This window comes from Coregonus lavaretus (genome assembly GCF_964263955.1).
Source record: "Coregonus lavaretus genome assembly, chromosome: 17".
NCBI classification, from domain to species: Eukaryota; Metazoa; Chordata; class Actinopteri; order Salmoniformes; family Salmonidae; genus Coregonus; species Coregonus lavaretus.
This window is the reverse complement of record NC_140004.1, coordinates 9,934,743-9,952,071: the sequence shown is the minus strand read 5'-3', so window position 1 is coordinate 9,952,071 and position 17,329 is coordinate 9,934,743. Positions and strand designations below refer to the sequence as shown.

Here is a 17,329-nt window from a genome sequence, read left to right as displayed (position 1 = left end):
AGATATTAGGTTTCTTGTTTTAATTGACATGGAATATATATCTTCCTTGTCAATTAAAACAAGAAACTGATGCCACCCCATGCTCCGTCTATGCTTCATGCTTGCTGCTATATACAGAAATTTGCCAAGCTGTGACCTCCACTGATATCTCACAAACTGATGGTGCATTTTCTTAAAACGACATGAGAATGAGACCCTTTCTGTTCATGCATACCTATCGGCTATCGCACTGACAAAAGGCAACCTGCGAGTACCAAGCTCAGTTCCATTGAACGTCTCAGCTACAGATTGTAACGCACAAGCCGAATGACTGCTAGTCGGCAGTGCACTTTCTGCCATGTGCCCGGGGACTGTCCCCTAGGGCGTTCCTGGAGAAACTTAGTTCTCAGTTAGTAGCCTAATTTATAAGCCTTCCTAATGCTCCATGTACATTATCGCGTAAATGCATTATGTAGGTTAAAGTAAATATACAATTTTAACTGACGTTGTGTAACTTTCAGAATGTTGTTGTTTTTACAGCCATAATGTACACTTTTTATTCTGCAAACATTTACTCACAAAATAGATCTTAAGCGTCATTTTATACTAAAAAATGTTATTAAACCCTCATCTCAAATCTAAAAGGATTATGGGAAATCTGCTGCTCGGCCATCCATTGATCACGCCCTGCACGACTTTTGTTTTGACTCAATTGGTGGCTATGTAGCCTACAGATTACCGTTCTCCTAGCAGCAGGATATTATGCGGGCAGCACGATCAGTTGTTTATTTTCAAAATAAGAGTCCCCCTGCAAAGACACGCTAAATTGGGAATATCTATTTTTTCCAGTCCAGTGCAGTACAACTGTTTTTCACAGCACTGCAACCACCTTTGAAAAAAATATAATTTCACGTATTTTATTATATATTTTCCACCCCACTTTAGCTGAGACAGAAAATGTATCTCTCTACAACCCAATATTCTCAACATACCAGTTTCAACATTGTATTTTCATTATTGGTCTTAAAAAACATTTTACATGACACTCTTATCCAGAGCGATTTACAGGAGCAATTAGCGTTAAGTGCCTTACTCAAGGGGGAGGGGGGGCTTTAACGTGGAAGGTAGCGTCATTACCCTACAAAAGTGACATAATTTGTGCTGCTGGCAAAATACTAGTAGCCTACAGTACCTAACGTTAGCAAGCAATACAAATACGTTTATCATGGACGGTAGAAAGGCCGTAGAACTAGAAGTGTATTTAGATTTATTGTCACAACCATGTAGAGCAATACATATATTTCTGAACTGCAATAAAATTCCACACAAGGTGAAAACTGTTGCATTACGAAAAGGTGAGTTTCAAGCTGGCTGGGCGAAAGTTAGCTAACGTTTAACGTTAACTACCAACATCATCTAGCTAAAGTTAAACATGCAATCAATCTAGCTATCGTTTTGGTTGCTACTAAAGCAAGATTGTTAATGTTAAATGGAAATGCAAATATGTTTGATACATTTATACACAGACTGAGTGCTACATTGTTTTAAATGCAAAATGTGTGTGCTCTGTCCTGCAATGAACTTAGACCTATTGTACCTTGAACTTTGTCCTACTCTGTACAGCAGCATGCATGTTCTCTGTTGATAGTTGTCCCGAATGTGTACTAACTAGCTATTCAGAATGACAAGTCTATGTTATTATTATTTCACAATCGTCCATGTATTCAAATTTAGACAAATACACTGAACAAAAATATAAACGCAACATGTAAAGTGTTGGTCAAATGTTTCATGAGCTGAAATTAAAAAAATCCCAGAAATGTTCCATATGCACAAAAAGCTTATTTCTCTCAAATTTGTTTACATCCCTGTTAGTGAGCATTTCTCCTTTGCCAAGATAATCCATCCACCTGACAGGTGTGACATATCAAGAAGCTGATTAAATAGCATGATCATTACACAGGTGCACCTTGTGCTGGTGACAATAAAAGGCCACTTTAAAATGTGTAGTTTTGTCACACAACACAATGCCACAGATGCCTAAATTTGAGGGAGAATGCAATTGGCATGCTGACTGCAGGAATGTCCACCAGCACTGTTGCCAGAGAATTTAATGTTAATTTCTCTACCATAAGCTGCCTCCAACATCATTTTAGAGAATTTGGCAGTACGGCCTCACAACGGCAGACCATGTGTAACGACACCAGCCCAGGACCTCCACATCTGGATTCTGCAGGATCGTGTGTGGGGGGGGTGCTGAAGAGTATTTCTGTCTGTAATAAAGCCCTTTTGTGGGGTAAAAATCATTCTGATTGGCTGGGCCTGGCTCCCCAGTGGAGGCCCACCCATGTCTGCACCGCTGCCCAATCGTGAAATCCATAGATTAGGGCCTAATGAATTTATTTCAATTTCCTTATATGAACTGTAACTCAGTAAAAACGTTGAATGTTTTTGTTGCATGTTGCATTTATATTTTTGTTCAGTATAGCTAAATGCATAAACCAATACCTCAAAGAAATGTAATTAACATACTGTATCTCAATGACTTTGTTTAAATATAGGGGAGAATAGGACACCAGAGTATACAAAACTCAATCCCATGCAGAAGGTCCCAGTAATGGTCGACAATGACTTTGTTCTGACTGAGAGGTAAGACTCTTCATTCACTTTGTAGTTTAAAATGTTTTTTTAAAAAATGTTTAATGAAAAAAATAAAAGGGGCATTTCCCCTCCCTCATCTTGTTACAGTGATGCCATATTAAAATACCTGGCCACCAAATACGATGTCCCAGGTAACTGGTATCCACGCCACCCAGAGAGGAGGGCGAGAGTGGATGAGTACACAGCATGGCACCATACCAACACCCGGCCACATGCGGCCAAGGTCTTTCTCATGGAGGTAAGGCTTGCTCATGGAACACTCAGCTCTATGTCATTTGGCAGGTGAAATGTAGTCTAATCCCAAAGCCACCATCTCTTTGCAGGGTATTACACATTTATGCAATAGACTTTTATTGTTATCTCATGCTCTGTGGTTGTTGTTGATGGCATGCGTCGCTGCTTTGTGCTGTAGGTTTTACTGCCCCAAATGACAGGACAGCCAACAGACCCACTGAAGGTGGAGAGGGCTTTGGCAGACCTGAGTGACACTCTGGAGAAGCTGGAGAACATGTTCCTCAAGAGGCAGCCCTTCCTCTGTGGAGATGACATCAGCCTGGCTGACCTGCTGGCCGTGTGTGAACTCATGCAGGTGAGGAAAACTCAGTCAACTGGTCCATCAGAGCTCAGCCACTGGGTGAACCAGCCACCTCTGCTGAGAAAATGGTCCTACAATGCAGTCAGGAATGTGTCAAATCTCAAAGACTGTCTTTGACTACTTACAGTATATTTTGATGTATGGATTGCTACCCATTTCAGCCTACTAAATTAATTGACTGCTTTGCTCTCAGCCCCTAGGTGGCGGCAGAGACATCCTGAAGGATCATCCCAAGATGTTGAGCTGGAAGAGTCGTGTCCAGTCTGCGCTGGGGGACTCCTTTGACGAGGCACACAGAGTGCTGTACAGTCTCCGGGACAGGTCCAAAGCCAAGCTATGAAATAATCTCAATATGGTTTGATATAAAAGCTTGCACAATGCTTGAAAGCAACCAGATGTATTTACTGATTATGTTTGTGCTGTCCATGTTGACCTAGAGATTGATGTTGTTGATAGGCTCTATGGGAGAGTGATCAGTGCCTTATATGAGCCTCTGTATGATATGCTACAAAATTACTAGATGGTTCCGCATTATGGACCTTGATCTGGAGTGGAGATGGGAAATGTGGAATAGAGTAAGATATATTTTTCAATGATATACAACTGCCTAGAATTAAGGGATGTATAACAATAAAACCCAGTGGAAAAGATGTTTGTTTATTCAACAGTAGCTGTACAAAAACAATTATTTACAAAACAGGAGGCAATTTCCAGTGGACATAGCTCAGTATGTGCCCACAAGTTAGAAATCAACATGTACACTGAACAAAAATATAAACTCAAAATGTAAAGTGTTGGTCCCATGTTTCATGAGCTGAAATAAAAGATCCCAGAAATGTTCCATACGCACAAGAAGCTTATTGCTCTCAGATGTTGTGCACAAATTTGTTTACATCCCTGTTAGTGAGCATTTTTCCTTTGCCAAGATATTCCATCAGCCTGACAGGTGTGGCATATCAAGAAGCTGATTAAACAGCATGAACATTACACAGGTGCACCTTGTTCTGGGGACAATAAAAGGCCACTAAAATGTGCAGTTTTGTCAAAACACAATGCCACAGATGTCTCAAGTTTTGAGGGAACATGCAATTGGCATGGTGAGCTGTTGCCAGAGGGTTGAATATTCATTTCTCTACCATAAGCCGACTCCGTCGTTTTAGATAATTTAGCAGTACGTCCAACCGGTTTCACAACCGCAGACCCCGTGTATGGCGTTGTGTGGGCGAGCGGTTGTGAACAGTGCCCCATGGTTGTGAACAGAATGCCCCATGGTGGGGTTATGGTATGGGCAGGCATAAGCTACAGACAAAATAGCATTTTATTGATAGCAATTTGAATGCAGAGATACCGTGATGAGATCCTGAGGCCCATATTGCTAAAGGTATCTGAGTAATAGATGCATATCTGTATTCCCAGTCATGTGAAATCCATAGATTAGGGCCTAATGAATTTATTTCAATTGACTGATTTCTTTAAATGAACTAACTCAATAAAATAAAAATGGTTGCATTTATATTTTTGTTCAGTATAGTAACGTTAATCAAGTACATTTCAGATGATTTCACCATATGTAAAGGAAATGTCGATCTTTAGAACATTTGTTCTATAGCTGCCAACATTTTTATCTGTTCGACGGGTGGATTTTTCGTTTGTCGAACTTGATAATGGAAAAGGTGTTTTTTTATTAAATGATGATTGTCGAATTTGGAAGCTCCACTCCACATTCAATTCTAAATGCCTACTGCTTGCTCAATCTATTTTTCAACTATAAAAATAATGTTTCTTTGCAGGACAATTGTCTGAACTTTCAGGAAGGCCTGAATTGCTTCGCCTTGCTATTCTGGTTGGCTGGATGCAAGTTTCACCATCCAATTATTTAAAATCTAGGCTACAGGAGTGCACGTTTCACCATGGCGATATGTTGGCACATGATAATTATTAAAATATGGCAAATATTAGTACATTCTTGCATTCTATCCACGCTGGCTTTTGCGGGCTACCTGAGACATGAAACAGATAGGTGTTAGGGCATACAGGCTGTAGCAAATTTATTAATGGAAACACTTCAACCACTTAATTTTTATTCGAAACTATTTTTTTCGCTAAAAAAAGGCATTTATGTGTGACGTCATTATATATAGCTGTTTCTATTGACACAAGAGAGTTAAATGGAAACGCACCGCAGCAGGCAATTGTCGCATCTATTTTTCTATGCGAACGTTCTAAATGTCTAAAATCATTGGACAAGTTAATGGAAACAGCTATAGATGTGTGATAAAATGCAATATACTGGTAGATTTCCAGGAGGCCTAATTGCCGGTGGAAAACGACCTGGGGGAGTCGCCAATGGGGTGATGAGGATGAAATGTGACTCATGTTGCCTCTGTGGATGGGCCTGGTCTCCTCTTTGCCGGCTGCTGCTCGCCGTCATCTTCTCTTGACCTCTTTGTAGTTGAAGCCTAAAGTAACAGGAGACATACTTCAATTTTGTGAGCAACACCATACTCTGAACAATATCGCCATATGCAAACCCTCTCTCGAGGGGACCATCAGACAGTTGACATTTTTGTTCTAGCCCTGCACGGACACGCGGAATCACTAATCACCAAGACCTTAGTTAAATCAGGTGTGTCGGTGCAGGGCTAGAACAAAAATATGAACTGTCTAGTGGTCCCCCAGGAGAGGGGTGGGAAACACGGCTATAGTAGAATGACATTGTTTCTCACTACTGTAGCATCTCCTGAGTCTGCTGTGGCATCAGCTGCTGTGGCATCTCCAGAGTCCTTGGGGTACATTATGCATTCAGCAGTCTCCTTCATGGCCTCATCCTGAGATGGAGATTGATGGGACCAGAGATGATTCACTGTTGCCACTTACAACACTGCCTAGCCCCAAATACAAAATACCCCTCCATCCAGTAAACGTACCCGCCTTGACGGCACTAGGGCCAGGCAATGAGAGACGGCAATAAAGCTCTTACCATCAGCCAGGGATGGTGTAAAGCCTCCTCAATGGTGAGGCGGGCATTGGGGTCCACTACAAGCAGCCTCTTCACGACGTCTTTAGCTAGACATGATTGGATAAGTAAAATACGTATTGGACAGCATATATTGAATTATCAATACGACTGTAGTAAAGTACCCAAAGTTCTTTCCCAACCAGAGACAGGAAGAATCCATTTCAAATTTCTATGTGCTCTAGCACATGTATGACAAAGCCAAACAGGATTTACAGTAGTCCCTTACCATCATCCGAGATGCCGTCCCATTTGGATGGAATAAATGTATAAATTCCCTGCGTGATCTGATCCCTGACTGACAAACCAGTTTGTGCATCAGGGTGGAACGGGGGATAGCCTGCCAAGCTGTGAGGGAGAGAGGAAGTAAGCTTCACTTTAAAAGGTTATGTGAATCTGTTAACAGGAAAACCTTGCGTGCTGTTGAAAAGTAATCGTGGCCCAAGTTATTTGCAAATGGATTGAAATAATTGCATTACAATTCCCTTTAAATGTTGACAGAAACAAGTTACTTGCCACTTCCTACTACTGCTACAGTCATAGCATGCAGCACTGTCATTTATGTTACCCTGTCATCAGGAGTATGGATCCCTACCACACAAACAGGACGACCCCTAAACTCCAGGCGTCTACGGCCCTGCTGTAACCCACGGTGACTGCGTCGGTGAACACCTCGGGTGCCAGGTACGTGGGTGTTCCACAAAGGGTCCTCATCAGGGCAGACTCCTCCAGTATCTTGGACTGATTAAAGTCTGTGATCTGTCACATAGAGAGGCCTGTAACTCCTCACTTCAGTTACAGTGACTATTCAACCAAGCTTTCAGTTCCCCCCCCCCCCCTTCTCCAGATCTAGAGTGTTTAGAGGTCTGCTTCAGGAAGGCAAGGAGTTCAGGTGGATAACTATCTACCCTCACTTACTCTTGATGTACCATGTTCAATTATTGTGGGAAAATGACCCACATGATGACTTTACTTGAGAAACCTTACCTTGATGACACAAACATCGTCCTGTGACGAAAGCAGCACATTTTCAGGTTTGAGGTCTCTGTGGATGATGCCATTTTTGTGAAGGTACTAGTGGAAGGAATGTGAAATAAACCAGCATAAGGAAGCAGTTGTAAACCTACTCAAGAGACAGTAAATATCTCCAGTCTAAAACAAGATCGGTATGGCGTATTTTGACATCACAGCAGAGCCTATTCAATAAATCCTACCATGAATATCACTCTTCTAGAAATTAAAATGGGAAAATGATGGAGAAATACATCACTCCACCCACCTCTACGGCTTTCAACATCTGGTAAAAATAGAGCTTGGCAATTGACTCCTCGATCTGGTGCTTGCTTTTGACCCTGTCAAAGAGTTCTCCACCCTCCATGCTGAAACACATACATGCTATCAGTTGAAACAGAATAAAACAAACGGGAAGGGAAATACTATGCTTGTGAAAATTGTACTTCTGAGGAGGGCTACTGAAAATATTACATTAATATTACATGCAATGTAATGATAATGGTTTGTCATTGATTTTTAAAAAATGTCTGCTTGAATGAAATACTAAACTCACAGCTCTAAAACAATGTAGTATGAGTCATCTGTTTGGAAGAAGTCTTCTGTTTTGATTAGACATGGCTGAAAAAGACAGGAGGCAAAAGTTACACAGAAAAATACTACAGGTGTTTTTGATACAAAGTGGTTGTATAAAAAAAGTGTTATGACTGTGGCTTTGTCCAGTAGAAAACATAAGTTGAAAATGACTACTTCTATGGTATTTGATTACCCCAGAAAAAAAACATGGTTGGACATGAAAATAACCATTCCTTTACTAGGCTCCTTTCCTTGGCTCCTTTCCTTGGCAATCATTACAGCGTAATAAGTTATAGATGTACACAGTGTACAAAACATTATGAAGACCTTCCTAATATTGAGTTGCCCTCTGAATGGCACACATACACAATCCATGTCTCAAGGCTTAAAAATCATTTTTTAACCTGTCTCAGTTGGTAGAGCATGGCGTTTGCAACGCCAGGGTTGTGGGTTCGATTCCCACGGGGGGCCAGTATGACAAAAAAATAATAATGTATGCACTCACGAACTGTAAGTCGCTCTGGATAAGAGCGTCTGCTAAATGACTAAAATGTCATGTAAATGTCTTCTCCCCTTCATCTACACTGATTGAAGTGGATTTAACAAGTGACATCAATAAGGAATCATAGATTTCCCCTGGAATTACCTGACCAGTCATGCAAAGAGCAGGTGTTCATAATGTTTTGTACACTCAGTGTATAAACAGGCTATTAGAAATTACAATGAATACTTACTTACATGGTCAATCTTTTGGAGGATCTGGATCTCTCGTTCCGCATTTCGTGTGGCAGTCTAATTGCACAAAAAGGAGTGTTACGTTTATTGCAGTAATATTCATAAACCTAGAACATGAGAAAAATTGTGAAAAGACTTACGCCAACAGATGCTGGGAAGTCCTTCTTGTTGATTGTCTTCACAGCCACCTTTTTGCAAGTGGCCCTCTCAAAGGCCAGCCTCACTTCCCCGCACACACCACTGATATAATAAATCATTATCAGCCACGTTTACACACATTGATCATATTAGAATGTCACTCTGTAATTCAAAACAAAATCATATGATTTTGTAAAATACACAAGTAAAAAATGTATCAAATGCTCACTTACGCTCCAATCTTTTTGGTGATCAGGTATTTCTCACTGAACTCTTTGGGGAGGTTGGACTGTTCATCCGCCATGAGATCAATGAACACAAACACTAATGAGGGGAGAAACTATTAATCTCATTTATTATAAATGCAAAAACTAAAACCGGCATCACCAATAAGGGAATGATGCAGTATACTTAATGTTGAGAGCGACAGGGAATATAGTGGAATGCTAGATATGGCCTCCTGGCTGCTATTTGCGTATCAGTGACCTAAACAGAAATGACTTGAAAATAAACCTCTGTAACAAGGGTACCTTTATGGCGTTCCTCAGCTAGGGACAACACTGCATTGTTTGCTAGTGGCAACGTTTTTCCTTTTCCAAGAATTTTACCGTCAACAAACGTGCCATTACCACTGTTGTCAAAGACATAGACAATGTTCTGCTCCTGCAAGGTAAAGATCTGACCGTCATTACTGAGCACACATGACGAACAAAATTCACTTCTGTAAATAAAATATTATGAAATACATAATTGTGTCAAATGAATAGACCTACTCTGAATATTCTGAAATGTTTTTTGCTGTATGCAGCAAATCTGGGTGATTTCTTCAGTACGGGGTCATCAAAGCAATAGTTACATTTAGTGTCCCGGCCAAACCAAGCGTCGTCCTCAACACAGTCTGAAAAAAATGGAAGTAAATCTAACACCATCACTTCAATAGAGAAGAGAATACACAGATGCTAGCGCTGCTAGTTGAGAAATACAAAGAATCTCACACAAACAAAGCAAACTGCACACACACTCAGCTTCCACATGGACTGCGTTCAGCAGGACACAACGTTGTTCATTGAACGTAAACAGTGCTGTTCTGAATGACCAGTTGAAGAACATTTTGATTACTGATTATGGTGGCAATGAGGGCAATTATGTACAGTGTGCTGCTGCAGTAGTTTGCAATTTCAAATGGTCACACCCATATTGATCAGGTCACACCCCGCCACACCCAAATGGGATCAAACATACCTCAAAGAATGTTGAGGAACGGTGCGCGCCGTGGTGGGAAAACGTGTTGTCCAGTACAAACTGTAGCAAAATGTTTCATAACTAAACGTGCCCCTGTATTCACTGCCTACAGTAGCTACGGAATTGTAACGCGATATGCGATGGCTCTGTATCTGGGGTTACAGCTTAGCTAATGGAAAACGCTGCTACATACAGTGCATTCGGAAAGTATTCAGACACCTTTACTTTTTCCACATTGTTTCGATAATGCCTAATTCTAAAATGGATTAAATATTTTTTCCCCTCATCAATCTACACACATTACCCCATAATGACAAAGCAACAGGTTTAGAAATGTTAGCAAATGTATTAAAAATAAACATCTGAAATATCACATTTACATAAGTATTCAGAACCTTTACTCTGTTGAAGCACCTTTGCCAAAGATTACAGCCTTGAGTCTTCTTCGGTATGACGCTACAAGCTTGGCACACCTGTATTTGGGGAGTTTCTCCCATTCTTATCTGCAGATCCTCTCAAGCTCTGTCAGGTTGGATGGGGAGCGTCGCCGCACAGCTATTTTCAGGTCTCTCCAAAGATGTTAGATCAGGTTCAAGTCCGGTCTTTGGCTGGGCCACTCAAGGACATTCAGACTTGTCCCGAAGCCACTCCTGCGTTGTCTTGGCTGTGTGCTTAGGGTTGTTGTCCTGTTGGAAGGTGAACCTTCACCCCAGTCTGAGTTTCTGAGCGCTCTGGAGCAGGTTTTCATCAAGGATCTCTCTGTACATTGCTCTGTTCATCTTTCCCTTGATCCTGACTAGTCCTCCCAGTCCCTGCCACTGAAGAACATCCCCACAGCATGCTGCTGCCACCCCCATACTTCACTGTAGGGATGGTGCCAGGTTTCCTCCAGACGTGACGCTTGGCATTCAGGCCTAAGAGTTCAATCTTGGTTTCATCAGACCAGAGAATCTTGTTTCTCATGGTCTGAGAGTCCTTTAGGTGCCTTTTGGCAAACTCCAAGCGGGCTGTCATGTGCCTTTTACTGAGCAGTGGCTTCCGTCTGGCCACTCTACTATAAAGTCCTGATTGGTGGAGTGCTGATTGGTTTTTGCTCTGACATGCACTGTCAACTGTGGGACCTTATATAGCCAGGTGTGTGCCTTTCCAAATCATGTCCAATCAATTGAATTGACCACAGGTGGACTCCAATCAAGTTGTAGAAACATCAAGGTTGATCAATGGAAACAGGATGCACCTGAGCTCAATTTCGAGTCTAATAGATTTTTTTTTTTAAATAAATGTTTGAATAAGGCTGTAACTTAACAAACATTTGGAAAAAGGGAAAGTTTCTGAATACTTTCGGAATGCACTGTATTTTTAAACTAACCCGGTCTTGGTGATACTTTCTTAGTTATCGATTTATAAGAAAAGTGTATCTTATAAATATCAGTGTCCAATTGCAAGTGGTTCTTCAAAAACCAGAGAAAATTCCGAAATATATTAAATCCATGTTTTGTATGGTGTGAGAAATGGAATGGGACTGTGTGACGTGCTGCCATCTACTTCTAAACGTCGCCGCATAGAACCGACTGGTTCCTGCAAAGATGCTGGGAAATGCTAGATGTGCGGCAGCTAAGATGGCGAGGAACCTCCTCGCGCAGTACAAAACATGGATTTTTTTTTAGCTTCTAGAATTTTCACAGTTTTTTGTAGAACCACCTGTAACTAGACACAGACATTTATAAGATACACCTTTCTTCTGAATCTAAACGAAGAACGTATCACCAAGACCAGGTTAGTTGAAAAATGTGGCAGCGTTTTCCAGAAGCTAAGCCATCACACCAGATAGATACGGCGCCATCACATATCGTGTTACAATTCAATAGCTATGCTGAAGGTAGGGCTGGCACAATTACCATATAACCGACGGTTATAGATGAAGACCTTAATGAAAATAACAGTCATAACTGTTTTTATTTAAATGACGGCCGAGCATTTGTGCAGTTGAGTCCGTTTCTGCTGTAACATGGACTCTACAACGTGATACAACTTTGTTGCTCCTTGCTGAAACCATAGAATTAGGAATTAGAATGGATCTCTATGGCTGAAACAGCAAGGTGTTCTAACAAACAGTCTTCGGTTGCCTAGGCAACGCCCCCATCCCTGCAGTCACGAGCGGAGCAGAGGAGAAAATGTGCGTCTTTTCTTTTGGCTATTCAAACGATTAATAAGGTGACCATGATCATTTGGCTGACCAATAACCGTCATCCAAAATTCCATGACAGTCATAGCCCTACCTGAAGGTATCCTATCAACCCAGAAAACCGGGGCATGTCATGTGGTTGCACTCACTGTGGGCTCTGAAGCCTCTCTGCATAGGCAGCAGGCGACCCCAGGGCTGTGGCTCAGGCTCCTCTGGTATGGAGCCAAGGTCCCTAACAGGGATGGTGTCCACTGAGCTGAGCGTGCCTGACCCAGAGGAGGAGCTGGAACCACTCTGGGACTGAGTCTGAGGCTGCGACTGTGTCTGACTGCCAGCATCTGGCTTCTCCTGGGACATGGTCAATATTTCTCCTCAGTCTGAGTCTATTCAAGTAAATAATAACACATTATTCAGGTTATCACAACATCTTTCAATTTTCCAAAACAATGTTCCCCATGTCCGTAAACTAAGCAAAGTCCTCATGTATAACTTGCGTCTGAGAATCTGTGCATTATGAATATTAATTAAAGATTGATTGATATGAATAAATGAGTCGCCTATGTATTCATAATGCACCTAGTCTGGAAAATCCATGATCTTGGCAACTCTTGTAGCTAGCCAGAAGATTCTGACCCTATGCCACTGTACTCCAAATTTGACCTTTATCCAAACTGATACATCTAGCTTTTCCAGAAAACTGTCATTTTCCTCCTCATGCCAGCTACCAGTAGCCACCTCAGCCATCTTGGAATGGCAGTGTTAGCCAATCAGCTCATTTGTTGTTCAAAGTGACATGCCATTCCATAATGGCTGCTGTGGCTACTGTTAGTTAGTTTGAGGACGATAAAGGGCAGTTTTCTGAAACTAGCAGTATTTCAATCTTCTCCAAGTATCAGTTTGGATAAAGGTAAAATTGGGAGTACATTGGCATATCCCACCCCTGCATTGAGGTACATTTTCCAACATTATCTCACACCAGCTCTATGGTGTCTTAATCTAACCATGATGTCGTTCCGACCTCAGTAGTACAGCTCAGTGTAAACAAGCATAACGGTAGGGTCGGAATCATCTGCCTACCTAGCTAGCTGTGTGTAATTCATTCAACATGCTCCATCTATTTACAAATACGTTCCTAGTTTCTTGCCAACAATGCGAAGTGTTATTGACTAACCTGTCATGCGAGTTAACTGTATTTGTATCCTCACCAAACACAAATAGCGCAAAACTAAATCAGTTTCACAAGTGCCCTAATTATTTCCGTTGTAGTTAGCTAATTTAGCTAGTCTAGATAGCACGACGGCGAAATTAAGTGGTTGCTTGCTAACCGAATAAATGTGAAGACTCGTTGCCTATAATGTGTGCAACGGATCAGAGCAATATTTGAAACATTTATGAGAATGACCATTTAATCAAATACACTTTTACACTTACCAGGATTTCGAATTAATCGCGGCACGTGTAAAATTTGCCGGGAAATCGGATTGACTCATGGGAAATGTTGTTTGTTTTCCCTAAAACGTCATCTGAATCGTAGCCAATGAGAAGTTTAGGATTGTCCACGTGATTTTCAGCAGCTAGCTTACGTTTTGTGAGTCGACGCACACAGCTGACCAACAACCACATCTGGAATATGTCATTTTGATAAATTACCTTTAATGTCGTCTACATCCAGTAATTTGCAAGTACATTATTTCGATAGTTAATAATCAATGCACAGTGCCACGCTTCTGTTTTCAGCAAGCTAGCTAGCTAGCTAGATAACGTAAACTGTGCTAACTAGCTAACTACGCGTTAGCCACTGAACCGTTCATACCATCACGGATTGACTGGTTAACCGTCAACATGGCAAAGCATAAAGCCTCTGAAAAAACGAATATAATCGAAGATGGTAAGTTGTTACTTCCATAGCTAATCCATCTGTCCAATATTCTGTTGTACATTCTAAACTAGCTATAGCTAGCTGATCCTTGTACAGTATTCAGATGGCATGATGCATGCAACCATATAGACATAGGCTACTTGATATTCACATCATTGGATGCAATAACACACATCTCATCAACCTGAGACAGGGGCACATCTGTTCAGCACCATCGAAGAGTGATCAGCAAGTAATGGGGCATTCATTTGTGTTATAACTGTCAAGTGCTAGGTTTAAAACCACTGCAGTGCTGGGGTTGGCATGGTTGGTACCAGGATCAGAGTTCTTTCTGCTGGCATGGTGCCATTAGGGAGGCACTCTTACCTCTGGTCTAAGAACTCCATGACCCAGGCACCCTGCCCTGGCACGGTGCTGTCCTTTAGTGAGACAATCTGGATTTACAAATCCCATGACACTTGTTGCTGGAGTAGGACGGCATATTGCCCCCCACACATCCACAACAAAGTCCAACTCTTGTTGTTCTCCAATAATGGCAGCCAGACAGTTTGAAAATAACTATCATCCAAATATTTACCGATATGTCTTATTTCATAGATGAAGTCAGAGAAGATGGAGAGGAGATGAATCCTTTCTCCTTCAAAGAGTTCATCCGCAGTAAAAACCAGTACCCAGATATTAAAGGGGATCCAGATGAGAAGAATTACTCACCGCGAAAGGTGCTGTACATTTTAAATTAACCAGTTTTACATTAAACCCCAGAGATGAACTGTTACAAAGCCTATGCATGAAATTAGGTGTTAGGTCCTTGGAAATAAAGTCACAGCATAATATACAAGGCCTGTAAAGATGGTCAGACTGTTTAGACTAATACTTTTGGTGTAATGTTGGTGTGAAGGTGGCTTACCTTACTGCTGCTTCTTGTGTTGTAGAAGGCATATGGGAGCACATTTCCGGCAGAGGGGGAATATACTGCCCCGAAGAGCTTCGATCAAGACTTCCAGGGTCACTTTTACATGGACCCCACACCGTTTCCTCAGTCTCTGGAAAATGAGACTAAAGAGGAGTGGGCTGGGAGTTACCAGCCATCAGCCATTGAGGAGGCACATGAGTTTGGACTGTGTGGCACTGCAGCAGCAGACAGCAGCACATACTCTGGTCAGTCCTCCCTGTGCACAGAGGAAGAAGAGGAGACTTCATCCTCCCTATGGCAGGTGGATGAAGAATTCTCACCAGAGGCCCGCCAGTCCAGGAGGGCCCCAGTGAATTATGAGGGAGATGATGAGACATCAATGGCAGAGCTCTCCTACAAGACCAAGAAGAGTAGTACCGAGAATGGCATTAGGGATCAACAAAAGGTAATTTTCCTCTCTCAAGGCTTTGCTTCCAGATGCACACGTGTGATTGGATATCACGTGGGATTAGTCACAAGTCCTTTATTTTGGGTATTTCTGTTTCTCTTTTTAAGCTGAGGGAGGAAAATGTGCTGCTCAGGAAGCACATTAAAGATCTTGTGAAGAAGTCTGAGTATGATGATCAAAGGTAGGTGGATAGAAGTGCCAGTTGATATGGTCTGCTGAGTACAGACCTACCTGGAGCATAAGAGGGATTTAAGGGATGGTGTTAAAGCCTATATTATGTTATGGCATGGCAGTAATGCTTCGAATAGTACTCTTTAGATGTACATTTAAGATGTCAACTGTACTCATATGTTAATGCTATTTAAAGAGTGTTTAACCTATGCTTATCATCATGTTTCTCTGACTGCCCCATAGAATTCGACACGTCACAGATGAGTTGCACAAGAGAAGAGTGCAGGAGGAGAGGGAGGCTCAGGCTTTAGAGACCATGGTCCACTCCGTAGAGCAGAACCTGCAGTTAATGACCGTACGCACCTGTCCCTCTTTCTCCTAGTTCATCAGTTTCTCAAAGATGAAGAATCATTTTTGTTCACTGATCATCTGAAATATGTCTCAATAAGATTACAAGCAAATGTCATGATTAGTTACTAAACAGAAGCGTGTTGAGATATGAAGTCTTTTATTTATTATTTATTCATTATTTTGACCTTTTTCTTCTTGACAGAAACGAGCAGTTAAGGCTGAAAACATTGTATCAAAACTCAAACAGGAGCTGCATCAATTACAGGTTTGACCTTGACTGGTGTTACTGTTGTTACTGGATGATGAGCTCCAGTGACATATGATTTCATGATGTGATCCTCTTTATATTACAGGGCCAAGTAGATGGGTACCGGTTTGAGAATGAGAGACTTCGAGCTGGAGAAACAGCTGCCTTAAATACAATGAAACATAATGCGCAAGTGGCCTCAGAGTACCTTAACAAAGCAGCACTCAATGCAGAGACTTCCATCAAGTGAGTTCTCTCCCATAGTGTTATCCACATACAAGTGGGAAAAAACTGTCCCTCATATTGATTGTGTGTGTATTGGGTAATGTGCAATTTCAGTTCATAGTGTTTTACATTGGGGTATTTTCTCCAAGTTCAGGCTATCGGTTTGATTCTGTCCACAGGCAATTACTTACAGGAGCAGAGACTCTTTGTCTAGTATCTCAACTGCTGCAGTCCATCGACAACATATCTGAGATTCACAATGAAGGCTGATGGAGTTTAAAGGACCATAGAGATTTCAGATCTAGTACCATCCAGCAACAAGGAACTGGAAAACAACTCACAGAGAATTTTAAGTTCTGGTGGGTGCACTGATTTGTGACCCAAAAAAATATTGCACATATTTTTTACTTGTACTTCATCAAATGTTTAGTTTAAACCACTTTAACAGGCGATTTGAAAACAATATATACAAACAACAGATGTATTTAACACTGAGGTAAATATGACTCAAATATTGTGATTAATAAACATGTGACTAGATATCCTTCAAAGTTGGTAGGTTTTTATTTTGTGAGCATTTTACACTGCATTTGTTCCACAATCTTTGCTTGAACATAGCCATTCTATGCGAGTAGAGATTCTCTGGAGATTTTCTGTAGCTAGCTACTTGTCAGTAAATTACTGGCCAAGTTTTCCTACCTCTGATCCCCCTTAGTGTATTTGAGTTGCATTTCATCCACTTTTTCTGAGACTGTCAGATAGTCTGGTTAGTAATGAGTGTATTTGTGATGAGTGACTTTGATACAGAAACCCTATGAGGTCTGGAGCCTGCTGGTTAGAGTTGAATACCCCTGCTCTATACAGTCTCTGGTATCGTGTATCATTTTTAACCACTGGAGGGAGGCAAAGAGCTATAAAAGAAACGGGCATGCGTCTCAATCCCCGATCATATATACT

General features: G+C 41.4%; 3 protein-coding genes across 3 annotated transcripts; 2 read left to right on the top strand and 1 right to left on the bottom strand.

Annotated features, from left to right (window-relative positions):
- Positions 1–1,152: 1,152 nt before the first annotated feature.
- LOC311145096 (glutathione S-transferase theta-1-like) lies at positions 1,153–4,076 on the top strand. The gene is made up of 5 exons (XM_084181278.1): positions 1,153–1,334; positions 2,541–2,628; positions 2,728–2,878; positions 3,053–3,229; positions 3,429–4,076. Exons 1-5 carry the CDS (start codon positions 1,205–1,207, stop codon positions 3,573–3,575), a joined length of 693 nt encoding a protein of 230 aa, XP_084037404.1. The 5' UTR covers positions 1,153–1,204; the 3' UTR covers positions 3,576–4,076.
- Positions 3,878–13,621, bottom strand: LOC311145095 (serine/threonine-protein kinase Chk2-like). Its single transcript, XM_084181277.1, has 15 exons — positions 13,570–13,621; positions 12,288–12,521; positions 9,485–9,609; positions 9,242–9,374; positions 8,945–9,035; positions 8,714–8,813; positions 8,577–8,630; positions 7,819–7,883; positions 7,531–7,630; positions 7,239–7,325; positions 6,847–7,010; positions 6,481–6,599; positions 6,216–6,301; positions 5,962–6,063; positions 3,878–5,694 (listed from the first exon to the last, which is right to left on the bottom strand). The coding sequence occupies exons 2-15, from the start codon at positions 12,493–12,495 to the stop codon at positions 5,608–5,610; spliced, it is 1,521 nt and encodes a 506-aa protein (XP_084037403.1). The 5' UTR covers positions 12,496–12,521; positions 13,570–13,621; the 3' UTR covers positions 3,878–5,607.
- Positions 13,622–13,698: 77 nt separating this feature from the next.
- On the top strand, positions 13,699–16,920 carry entr1 (endosome associated trafficking regulator 1). The gene is made up of 8 exons (XM_084181276.1): positions 13,699–14,026; positions 14,615–14,736; positions 14,950–15,375; positions 15,486–15,559; positions 15,793–15,904; positions 16,103–16,165; positions 16,254–16,393; positions 16,552–16,920. Exons 1-8 carry the CDS (start codon positions 13,981–13,983, stop codon positions 16,640–16,642), a joined length of 1,074 nt encoding a protein of 357 aa, XP_084037402.1. The 5' UTR covers positions 13,699–13,980; the 3' UTR covers positions 16,643–16,920.
- The last annotated feature ends 409 nt before the right edge of the window (positions 16,921–17,329 follow it).